Source organism: Marmota marmota, unplaced genomic scaffold (genome assembly GCF_001458135.2).
Source record: "Marmota marmota marmota unplaced genomic scaffold, marMar, whole genome shotgun sequence".
Lineage (NCBI taxonomy): Eukaryota > Metazoa > Chordata > Mammalia > Rodentia > Sciuridae > Marmota > Marmota marmota.
This window is the reverse complement of record NW_025999897.1, coordinates 3,944,099-3,956,887: the sequence shown is the minus strand read 5'-3', so window position 1 is coordinate 3,956,887 and position 12,789 is coordinate 3,944,099. Positions and strand designations below refer to the sequence as shown.

General features: G+C 42.5%; 2 protein-coding genes across 2 annotated transcripts in view; both read right to left on the bottom strand.

Moving 5' to 3' along the window:
• The window catches only part of Axin2 (axin 2), an 84,804-nt gene extending 76,530 nt beyond the window's left edge, over positions 1-8,274 (bottom strand). The window contains exon 1 of the mRNA XM_048798174.1: positions 8,205-8,274. The gene's annotated coding sequence lies outside the window, so the exon portion shown is untranslated. The remainder of the gene's footprint in view (positions 1-8,204) is intronic.
• Positions 8,275-9,287: 1,013 nt separating this feature from the next.
• Positions 9,288-12,789, bottom strand: part of Cep112 (centrosomal protein 112) — a 435,668-nt gene continuing 432,166 nt past the window's right edge. The window contains exons 25-26 of the mRNA XM_048798206.1: positions 12,577-12,678; positions 9,288-9,356 (exon numbers count right to left, since the gene is read on the bottom strand). Of these exons, the coding sequence (XP_048654163.1) occupies positions 9,288-9,356; positions 12,577-12,678 (171 nt within the window). The remainder of the gene's footprint in view (positions 9,357-12,576; positions 12,679-12,789) is intronic.

Below are 12,789 nucleotides of genomic sequence, written 5' to 3'. Positions count from 1 at the left end.
TAAGAATTAGAGGCGAAATATTTGAATGAGTGTAGAGGAACTTCCGTCTTAGAGGGTCAACTTTATCATCATGATTTATTCTGAGGGCTAGTTTGCAAAGTGGCTAACTTCATTTAGCTACTCTACAAAAATTACAAATTGGTGCAGACTGTATGAAAGGAGAGCTAAACTTTTAAAATATTTCCTTTCACTTTCAGAAATAACCCAGGATATCAATTGTCATGGCTGGGCCTCCCGAGCTCCAGTGCTTTCTTGGGCTTGGCGTCTAGTAGAACCCCTGGCAACTGCAAACTGCCATCTAGCATCAAAGGAAGGACCTGCCTCCAGCCCCCAGGGGAGCGCTCAGAAGGTCTATTCCATGCTCCACTAATCTCAGGACTGCAGATGTCTCGGAGCTACCACACCCTTCAGTTTGGAGCCGTCAGGAATTTAATCCTCTAATCCACTGCCCAGCCTGACTTCTCAAGGGCAAGTTCAAAGGGCTTTACCTTCTTTAAAGCACTCCAAGTCCTATCCTGCTGATCAGCCCCCTCTCTGCCACTAGCACTTCCCTCTCATTGACCCCTTTTCCTGGACTCCCCCATGACGTACCCTCTGGTCTCCTCTCCTTCTCCCATTCTGTTTCCCCAAGTCCTCCCCTTCTGGGAGAAACCACGGCTCTCCCAAGACCCACTCTAACCCAGGTGCTCATACTTGGCACACCTCTGGGCCCTGGCCCAGGATTCCAGTTACCTGGTGAAGCTATTCTGTCTGACTCCAAACCCATCCCTCTTCCCCTGCTCAAATCGGTGGCACACATTATTTAGGTTGGAAACCTTGATCCACAAGTGTTTGTTTCTCTTTCACAACATCTCATTCACTCAGGTGCTGGGTGGCTACTGAATCTCTGACCTACTTTCATTCACAGAGAAATGCTCCTCTCACTGGTGACCTGGACAATTTATGGGAACACGGCACACGTTTCCCAGGTTTTTCTCTGCCTCCAGGCTCGTCTCCTCTGCGGCCTCCCACTCAGGCTGCTGCTAGACAGGTGCACATACAGCAATTTCTGATGGTGTCATTCTCCTGCTCAAAATGCTTTGCTGCTCCCTGTTGCTTATAAAACTCCAAACTTGTCCCCCATTACGGGGGCACTGTATTATGCTGAACCATGGAAGTTCCTCATCAGATATTAGATAAGTGGCCTTGGGCAAATTTCCAAACTACTCTTTGTTTCAGTTTTCTTGAGAATAAATAATAATTATCTTATGAGATTATCGAGGATTGCCATTTATAAAATCTAAAGAACCTACATTTATTCAAAGTTTATTACGTGTTAGACTTTTACAAAATGCACTGTCTCACTGAATCTTCATTACCATGTCCTGTTAGTTCTCTTTTCTAAGATGAGGGAAACCCAGACTCAGAGAAGCTATGCAACCTGCCCGATTTCAGGTCACCTGACTCCAAAGCCCTTGGGCCCTCTCCTATAGAGGCCTGGCTGGGGACTGAGGGCAGTCAGTAATGCAGTTCTCCTTATCTTTCATCAACTGACTCCAGTGCACCTTTAAAATCTGTGTCATGCTCTCTTCTCTCAGCAATTGCGTTCTAAACGCTGTAAAGGATTCTACAGGCCCTGAACACAGCACAGACTGCGATGGCATCTGGTAGGTTCTTCCCCACAGTTCTGCCTATCGAACTCCTCCTACTCTATCCCAAACTCCAGCCAAAGCGTCACCTCCTCTGACACTTCATTTCAGATGCTACTGCTTCCCTGGAATTCTCATGGCATTTGGCATTTCTCTCATATAAAGACATGTTTTCTCTTGTATTATGGGTTTTCTTTGGTGTAGATAGATTTCTCTTCCTTCGTGGATTACAAGCTCTTCATGGGCAAGAAGCAGGTTGCCAAGGTCTTGTTCGTCCCTGTATATCTCTTAATCCTGGGCTTGGTCCCTGACACAGTCAGCAAAGTTCTGCAGAATATTTAATTTTTGAGCAAATGTATTCAAATTTTGGAAAGCTGAACTCAGTCCAAAGCTTGCTCCTTGCATATTAGAGGTGGTATCACAGGGAAAACAATCATTACAATGTGAGAAGGAGATGGGGCTAATTAATCTTTCTCCTCTACCAATTAAAAAAAATAAAGCAGAGAGAGTGAACATTGTATGGTTTTAGGCAAAGTAGCTAATAGCAGGGGCCAGCAGTAGGAGGTCTACTCACACTTGTGATCTTAATTAGTCTATTTAAAAAAGATTTGGGGCACTATGAAGAAATACGGTATGGATTTGCCTTTGAAGGTATGTAGATTTACTACCTCTCCCTCTCTCACATACACCAGCACCGTCCAATAAGATCATGGAAAGGGTTTTTAAGGAAAACCCTTAGTCCACCCAATTTATATTGCGACAGCTTCCAAATTCACAGTGCATAAATAAAAATACTGAGGAAGAAAATCAGATAACACAAGTGGGAACTCAGTCAGAGAAAGGTTCCCTGAGAATGTATTAGAAATACCACTCTAGGCAGCAAACTGCTGCAAGATCCTTAACTCTGAGAAGGAGCAGGTGGGGACAAGTGGAGGCAACACTGCCCAGGCCCTGTGTAGTCACCAACGCGGCTGGGCCTGGATAAATATTTTTCTTACAGATACAATGATAGGTAATGGGCCAAGTGATCAGGGCTCTGAAGGACTTCCCACAGGATTGTGACACCACAGGTGCTGGGAAACACCAAAGTGTTCCAGGGAAACTGGGCTAAAACCAAAGCTTGCACCTAACCTGAGGATGAGCTGGACACAGATAGGTGACAGCTTGTTACTTCACCAGCAAAATGGGAAAAGCAAGACCCGATCAAGAAATCTCAGTCAACATCCACATATTTCTTTAAAGTACAAGACTCTCAGGACCCTCCACTCTCCTGTTAGGAAAATATTTCCCTTCTTACAGAAAGGGTTTTTTTTTTTTTTTTTTCTATTTTCTTTTCACCCTCAAACTTTCAGGCTTTGTTTGCTCAAGAGAGATGAATTCCAGTCAAACTGACCCTTTGGATGTTTTCAAAATACAGGCTGATTACTAGGTTGGCTCAATCGTCCTCTGACCCCCAGCGTTCAGTGACATGGGAGAGTCGGACAGCAGAGGCAGCCCAACTCTTTGCACTTGGCTTCCACTGAGTATTTACATTCCCCACCCAGGCGCAGGCTGAGAGGAGCGATACAGGAGGTGGCTGAGCACCAAAAACAGATAACTTGCTGCCACGGTGAGGGGGAGAGAGCTAACGGGGCAATTAGGAGGCTGATTCATGTGTTTACCTAGATGACTGTGCTCTACTTAGTTGAGCAGTTTTTAAGTGTTCTGTGGCTCAGGAAATTTCCCCTGCAAAAGTTCATCAAGTTTACATCCTTCCATGTGCTTGACAGTTCCACGAAAGAGGGAAAACTCTCCTAAGCACAGGGTCTGGGTTTTCATGGACCTTTATAATAATATACTTGCTAAGATAATTATAATAAACAGTGCATACCAAGCCCCAAACAGCAGAGTTGAAAACAACGTTCAGCTATGGTTGATACCGTCTTTCAAAAGATTCAGAGAGGATGTCATGGCCTCATTCCTAGCTCAGGGTTTCCCAAGAAGAATTTGTAGATCCTCAATTTAACCTGGGATTATAGAGATGTAGCATGAATTAACAGAATTTTTGGACAGGAAGGAACTTTTTAGCAATCAATTAGGTTGGGACTTCTCTAATCAAGATTTGACAGAACTCTGTATAGTAAAATATGTGGGCCCCAGAATAAACTAAAGAACTCTCCCCTGTGTCAAATCCTTTCAGCAAATTCCAGGTTACAGAGATTTCTTTATTCAAAGGGTGTGGCAGATCAAAGATGGCCACACATTCTTTGACCTTGCTGGGGCCTCTACCCTTGACTCCAGGAAGGCTCTATCTTTGACAGAATACAGAATCGATGCTTTGCCAGTTCCTGGGACAGGCCTGATGGGGTCTCTTGCTGGGCTGGCTCAGGAGAACTCTCACAGTTGCCAGGCTCCAGCTGTCATGACGGTAGCAACAGCTGCCCATGTGTGAGTGAGCCAGTGTGGGCTGCAGCCCTGTCTCCTATGCTGGCCCTAGCCACCATCTGCCTGCACACCGCTTAACACCTAAATGAGAACTGTCTACCTGAGCCCAGTCAGCCATCAGCATGGGGAGTCATGATGATACATTATTGTTTTATAATAAATATTGTTTAAGGCACTAGGTTTTGGGTGACAAATGTACTGTCTAGCACATAGCTGGCAAACAGTAACTATAAAATGAATGAATGACCAAGCAGGTGATATAACGTGCATCTTTGAAAGGGGCATACAGCATGACACGTTTCCAAAACATGACACCTGAACACTTGAAGACACAGAACGTGGCTGGTCAGGATACTAGTTTGAGAAACACTGGATGAATTCAGGAAATCCTGGTCTAGCATAACCCTTCATATTATTGTCTAAACAGTGAGATGCAAAGAGTCACTGAAGGAATTAAAACTAATTGGTTAATTCCACCTGTGAATTTCCTTTCCTAGTTATAGGAGAGGGCATGGGCAAAATGGTTTCATTCATGTGACTATATTTTAGCTGATTAAATATATCGCTTCTCACTAGGTAGCCCTTTTCCTGTTCTATGAAGTCTTCATATCCACCTAGCTATCTTCCATGTGGCCTCACTTAAGTGGCAGACTCCTAAAAAAGATATGAGACTATTTGCTAGCCTGAAGTGCAGATAAAGCCTTCCAGAGCCACATCCAGGGTCTTTGGTTGTAGAACATTTGCCAGATGGAAATCCTTGCTTAATACTGAATGAACAAACTTTCAATCGAATTAGGTATTATTGGAGAGGGATCCAGATTTTAAAGGTCTTTTGAAGTCTGTGTTACAAATTTTATTTCTCCTCTTCCCTGTGAGTGGTAAATAATCTGATCTAAAGTTTGATTCTATTCCTAAGACAATATAGTGAAGAATGTTGATACTAACCAGGTCAGAATCTGGGGTGTTGAATTTTTACTCTTCAAATACCATTACAGCCTAGGCCACAACTTCCTAATCAAGCCCCCAAAGTCAAGAGCCACTTCGATAGTTGAAAAAAGTTTTATCTAATTATCTTCTTTCCCTACTTTGAATTGACCAACCATGTATCTTTTCCTGGTTTTTATCAAAGGGACTGCCAGGACAAAAGCACATCCAAATTTAAGGAGGCTTTAGCTAGCAGACTTAAAATTGATCATGCATTTTAGTTTCAGTAACTTGCAATTTCTATACCCTTTGATAATTCACTTTAAAGAGCAAACTGTCTTTAATGACAAGGCTTAAAAGAGATGACCTTTCTGAACAAAATATGAAAGCTCAGAAGAGACAGTTCTTTTAAGGAAACTATGAATTAAAATGACCTTGTGTTCTGGAACTTTTCTCCCACCATTTTTGATGTTTTACCTTTCCTTTTTACTCTTAGACAGAAAGCCAACAGCCACTGCCTTCTCTGGGTGGTGATGCACTTCAATGAGGGAGCTGTTAATTGTTAATTCAGGCGCACAGTATCTTCTTTCTGCACTGCTCTCTGCAGACGCCTTTAATGAGGCTGCTCACCACCATGAGCACATGCCCGTTTCTGAAGACATCTCTGTTAATGTGTGACATTACAGGAGGATGTCTGCATCTGAGCTCTCTCCCTGGAGTCACAGTCTTTTGTACAACCTACGGAGCACGTACGTCTACACCTGTTTCCTCTACCTGAGCCTGCCTTTCTGCACTGTGCCTCTATGGCTGCCCTCTGAAGTTCAGGAGGCGGCAAAATCAGAAGTCAGACCCCTGGACAGGGCCCACTGCTGGTGATGCAGAAATGATGGACTGAGACGAAACGATGACACGTGCAGATGACCGAATAGCTAACTGTGAGCCCTTCTCTCTTGACCCCTGGAGAACAGAGGGTGGGTAACACACAGCGAAAACACTGTCCCAGAGCTTTCCTTCTGCTCTGCTTACTCCAAACGCCCTATCAGCACTACCTGTTGACAATCACATGATGAAATACAGAAGGCACAGGTGGCTGACTCAGGTACGGCAGCCAGTAATAATAACTGGAGATGTAACTAAATTAGGTACTTGTGATGAACAATTGATCTTCCACCAGATAAAAGAAAGGATGAACTCTTAGATGATTTTATAATAAGGCACAGTGTTTATAATTTATTTCCTGAGCACCTGCTTTTTCTCCCAGTAGCCATTTATATACTCAGTGCTCAACTCAGTTAAGAAATTTCAAACATGCCAAATACATTATTTTTCTTTCTCTCCCTTTATCAGAGAACATTCATGAGCACATCAGTGTCAACCACCCATTCCTATCACATCCAATCAAAGTGAACTAAAGTTTCCTTTGGTTTACTCCAGACATACACGGCCTGCTTCAGTTGGGAAACAGGATCTGGGCGATGTCAAAGGTTCATCAGTGTTTGTCATTTCACAACTCTTGAAATAAGGGAAAGGAAGAATAGCAGGCAATTTTCCAAAACACCTACTGGTATTTACTCAGGGAACACAAATATTCTGTGTGGGAGTTCCTATTCTAGCATACAATACAATCCAGAAAGTATTTTCAGTCCGAGAAGCTAATAACTTCACTAATGAAATCTGCTGAGCCCCAACCTGTTTTTCATGGTCTGCACAGATGTACTTAACATTAATCACATAGCCATAATCTTTCCCTTTTGAGTACTTAATCATAGTCTGAGTACCAGCTGTCCTCAATAGGTGGTTTTAATAGCATCTGCTACAATTTTGCTTTTCTTGAATATTCTTGAAGGCAGTGCAATAATGTATTGTATGTGAGAGACAAACCTGATCTTCCACAGGACAGAGACTTAGATTTCTGGAAGGTGGCAGGGGGAGCACCTAAGTGTCATCGGGAGAGTGCTGGCACTACAGAGATGTGTTAGTGCAAGAAAACCAGCCTGCCCGATGGCTGCCACAAGGCCACATCAAGCTGATCCTGGTTCTGGCTTTGGAAGTGGCTGTAAAACCTGTTATTTCCTTATCATCTCCATGTCTCAGTCAAAGCACGTAAGTAACTAATCCTTGGGCAGCAAACAACAGTCATGGGTGTGGGAAAGAGAAAAGAATTTTGAAAAAGTGTAAATAAACTTTCTGCCCTGTCCTTTACCACAAATGAGGTGATTACAGCCACACCCGAAGGTCAGAATTTTAGAGTCTCCAAGGTCCATGGCACACGCCATAGAGAATTCGGAAGAATATTATGCACCCATTTACTGCAATACAAAATTTTCAAGGCAAATCTGGGTTGACCTAGTGGCTCAGAATTGCCTAAGGGCATTGGGGAGGAGAGAGGGACCCATACTTAAACATCCATTCACTGGAACAAAGCCATGTTCTCTCAACAAGGAGGCGCCCCCAAGCAAACAGGACCTGAAGAAGTGCATGCTGTGATCACTTGCCAATGTGCTGTAGCCTCGGCACAAGACTTCAGGCTTTCTTAAGGATTGCTGATTAAAATGACAATTAAAACAACCACCAGAAAACAAGAAATCAACAAAGTAACAGTAGAGCCATAGCTACTGACACAAATTCTCACACCAAGCTGCCTCTGTCCTTCCAGAAGCCGACTGGAGACAACACCACAAGTACTTGACTCACACTGGGTGGCCCGGGGGTTTTATTCTAAACACTGATCTCAGCTCTAATCATGAATTTGATCTCTGACAGGACAGAATTTTTTCTCCAAAGTTCAATTTGACATTGTCAGTATTTGCTAGGGAAAAATACCTGTATATGTCACATTTATTTTAGCAAATGAGGTGTGGTTAAAAAGTAGAAAGAATACTGATAAGTACAAAATAATACTTTAATAATACATGAACACAAACATGAAACAATGTAAATAGATTAAAATTTTTGATATGATACTACAAACTTGATTTTGATCATACCCAACTACTAAAATTCTATGCAAACCATGAACATGGCATGCCATGAGGAACCACTGCTTTTTCAAGAAAAGGCGTTTCTCAGCCCACACTCAAAAGCACACAAAAAGGAAATCAGAAATAAAAGGGATTTAAAAAAAATAACTTAGGCAGACACAAATAAAACCACCCCACTAATGTGTGAATGATGACGTTTTTATGATATTAATTACACTTAAGTATTAAAAAATGCCAGTGATCTCACAGTTTACAATATCCATATCTTCAAACCTGTGGGATGAGGGGCACAGTGTGGCCTGGACGTTCACACCCACCGCATCTCCTCATGCAGTTACCTGAAAACCAAAACCTCAGTTAGGACTTGTGGGCTTAATGGGTCTGTTGTTATAAAATGTGATATAATTCTAGAGAAGTTTGGGGTTAAAAGTATATTTGATATCAAAATTTCAGCACTGTTGCCTATAAGAACCAAATTGTATTTACACCAAACAGAATCTTTTGAAAAATTAAAGATTATTTGTAAGCTCTTTCCATTTATTTATTTGTCTGTTTACAGTATTGGGAATTGAACCCAGAGGTGCTTTCCCAGTGAGCTACAACCCCAGTCCTGTTAATTTGGAGGCAGGGTTCCAATAAATTGCTGAGAATCTCACTAAGTTGCTGAGGCTGGCCTCAAACTTTCAATCCTCCTGCCTCAGCCTCTGAAGCCACTGGAATTACAGGCATGGCAGCTCTTTCCTTTTCATTCAATGCCAAGTAAATGCTTTAATCTTCACAGCATGAAAAGCAAGATTGTAGTACTGAATTGGAGCAAACACAATCTAGGTCAGTGACATCACTGGGAACCTTTGACTAAAAGGTCACATCCCTGAGAAAAGCACACTGGGGGCACTCATCTCTGCCAGTGTTTCAACTTCACGGAGCATTGATCTATTTGGGTCTGGAGAACAGTGCCAAGCCCTTAGGGGACAGGGGACCTTGAAGATGTGAGCCAATCACAGCAAGAACTGTATCACCTCCTCGTCTTGAAGAAGGACGGTGCCTCCTTCACTCTGCAAAAGCCTTCCAGACCACATCTTGCTGACCACCTGGGGGATGCCCACCTTTGCCATGCCCTGGGTTCCCCCATCTTGTTCTGATGGGGCTGACAAAGCCCTGTGATCAGCAGAAGTGGGTGATGGCTCAAAGTCAGGCTATTTACTAAAAACATGTCTGTTTTTTCAAAACCCATACTACATCTAAGCATTCTGACAGACTTAAAAGTCAAGCCAGGAGACTCGCAGGTGCAAACAATACAAAGTAATGAGAGGGCACTCTGCCCACGGCTTCACCTTCTGCCTTGGTATGCCATCAGCTCTTCTTGAAGGATGGATGCTCTCTTTTGTAGAAAGTTAACCTAGAAAAGACACCTTCTATGAGAAAAGGTGACTACGGCTCAAATGTCAATATTGCACATAGAACACGGTAGGATTTTATCTAGATTCAGACAATTTCTTAGATAAAGCTCAGGATTTGTTGAATGTCAGTGATGTGTTTTTTAACATTTGGTCACATTTCATCCCTACTGAAAATGCACTAGATAGAATAAAGTCACACTCCATTCTGCAGAGCCAATTTATCTGGCCCCATCCTATCTTTGTGGCCTCATCTGCCCGAAAGCCCTTGCCACCACTGTCACCTCACACACGTCTCCCATACTCCTGCCCTTTGGCATGGGCAATTTTCTCTCTATGGAATGCTTGGCTGACTGTCTCCTATTCATCCTCTATGGCTCATGTCACCTTCCTACTGAATGCTGCCATGATTCCTTCCCCGGCTGCCCGTGGGGGCCTCGCCCTGGGCCACGGCAGCGGCTCCCTCTTCTCCACTGCTGGATTCTATCCCTGGCGCCTCTCCTCCCATCCTGCCCAGTGGCCGTTGGTTTTCAGGTCTCTTCCCCAAACCTGAGGGCTTGCTGGGACAGGAGGACCCCTTCCAGTCTCTGTACCCCAGTCTTTTCCAGGGCTGGGCAGGTGGCTGTTATTCACTAGCTGTTTAATGAATGAATGAGTGAGTGAAAAGAAAATTACTGCTTTCTGGAAACCTCAATCCATCCTGGGAATTCCCTGAGGTTGGAGAGACAGTATTTTGCAGTGGAAAGAGCCTGAGCTTTGTCTGGAATTAGGCCAACTTGGGTTCAATTCTTGGCTTGGCTTCTAAGGCTCTAGGAAAGTCACTTCAGCTTTTGAAGCCTCATCTGTGAAATGGGGCTAATGCCTGCTACTTCCCAAGGTCTGATGATGATGCAGAGTGATTAGTACAAAATGTCCAATGCAGAGCTTGTGGCAGGTGCCACCCTCATGGCCCCACTTTTGCAGGGATGTGAGACAGAAGAAACTAGGATTCCAGCATGTTCTCTTAAACCGACTTTATGATGTATTTGATTATTTGGAAGCATAAATTTCTATACGATTAAAGATACCTGTAACAAGCATAAGTTAAAAGCACCTTATACACTCAAATAAAAACAATTTATTCTATGGCCTGATGTAATCAAGAGATCAAATTTGGGGCTGGGGTTGTGGCTCAGTGGCAGAGCGCTTGCCTAGCAGGTGTGAAGCACTGGGTTCGATTCTCAGCACCATGTATCAATAAATAAAATAAATGTCCATTGACAACTAAAAATGTATGTATATATAAAAAAAGAGTTGTCATTTGATCTGATCGGAATTGTTTACTCTTGCCTCTTTGGTCTGAGCTGTAGCCATGGCAACGGCTGATTCTGAAGCACAGCTATGCAAGAGTATAACTGGCAGAACCAAAAATGTGCTTGAGAGAGAGGAAAGTACAGCTTCCAAATGGGTGCCTAGCACAGTGGTCCCTTGAGTTTGCTTATCTGTACTGTCACCCTATTTTGATTTTATCAAATGACTCAAAGAACAATTAATTTTTGCACAGATGCAAGAATTACATTGATTCAACTCTCCTCCCCCGTGCAGCACTACAATCGGAATTCTAACAATTTAAAAAAAATACAGGCACCTGTGCTTTCAAACTAAATTTGCTCACTCTATGCCCTGTGACTCCATGCAGCTGCCAATTCTGAGCCCCCAGTGCAGCTGGCAACACTCTTTCTGGGTCAACATCCAGTTTTAAGAGGCTGAAGTAGGTTTTATTACAGTGAATGATATGGATGATAACAGAAGCCCTGCAGGTGGATATCAGATTCCCCCCCAGCTCCCCTCAACACCTCCAGGGGCCAGGGGCGGGGAGAAACAACCCAACCTTCCTCCAAGGGCTCAGGTTCTTCCTTGCTGACCCTATGGTAGCTCCCTAGAAGTCAACAGGTGAGTCACACCAGGAGAGCTTTCCACGTAAATAAAGATTGCTTAACTCTGTGCTGACCTTTCTTCCAGCACTTAGTTTTATATGCTGGAGTGACACAGCACAACTTCTTGGTAGCCAATGGCAATAAGTAGCAGAAGGACCAACAGAATGAAGATTTCATTTTCAGATAAGAGGCTTTTTACTGAGGGGAATATAACAGGGACAGCTAAAATTTGCTACATGTTTCATCTTACACATTATAAATATAGCTAATGTGAACTGTATCAAACCATATCATTTATTTGTAAATAAATTTATTGAGCACCTGCTATGTGCCAGGCAGAGTTCTTGGCCTAGAGAGTGCAGGCATACCTCACTCATGGATCCTTTCTAGGAAAACACACATCTTAAAACTATTAAAAATGTGAGTAGGTGAACTCTTTCTCATGTTAGAAGTAAAACACTCATTAGGCCAGCAATACATAAAACATTCAAAAAATATGGAAGTATATAGTCTACTTAGAAATAAGTATCCAAAGTCAAATCAGTTTTACCTTTCACATTATATTTTATGAACTATACCAACAACCATGTATTTCAACAAGAAATATTGAATCTAACAGTTTGAATACCTTGTCATTATTTTGTCTTGCACTGAAAATACATCTTATTTTAAACAACCATATAAAATACACCAGAATAAACATGCTTCCGACTTAATGATGCTTCCTTCTCTGCCCCTTAGTTCAGTGAGGAATCAGTAATGTGCTAACTGGTGGCAACTTGGACCAGTTACTGCAAATAAAAGGATGAAGTTGTACTGGGATGTGGATGGCAAATGACCCAAGCTCCACGACTGAACTTTTCAATTTCAAGGGGACTTGTAAGAAAACCTTATGGAGACAATGAGTTCCTGTTTTGTTTTGTTATTGGTGCTGGGGATTGAACCCAGGGATGCTTTACCACAGAGTTACATCCTTAGCCCTTTTTATTTTTTATTTTGAGACAGGGTCTTGCTAAGCTGCTTAGGTCTTCGATAAGTTGCTGAGGCTGGCCTTGAACTTGTGATCCTCCTGCCTCAAGCTCCCAAACTGCTGGGATTACAGATATATGCCACCATGTCTGGCTTGAAACAATGAGTTCTTAAAGTAGTAAGAAAAATAATTTAAAACAAGACAAAAACAATCATCCTGGATGCTGGACTCCTCAGGACATAATGTTGATTTCAGAATCAAGTTTATTTCCAAGTTTCTTTCCAGGATATACATATCACCTAAATCCTTGGGAAAAGTCTCAGTTCTTGCCATTACCTGTGATTTTAGGGAGGAAATGGTGTCTTCAAGTTCTTGTCTTAGAGATGCTGGCATCAACCCTTTGAATTTTGTTTCATATTCTTGCTGTATGTAAGTTATCTAAAATGGAAAAAAAGAAAGTTATCTTTTTTTTAAACCACAGACATGACTGTTTTGATTTTAAGAAGTGCCAGAATGATATCTATTTATCACAAAGATAAGTTTGCTTAT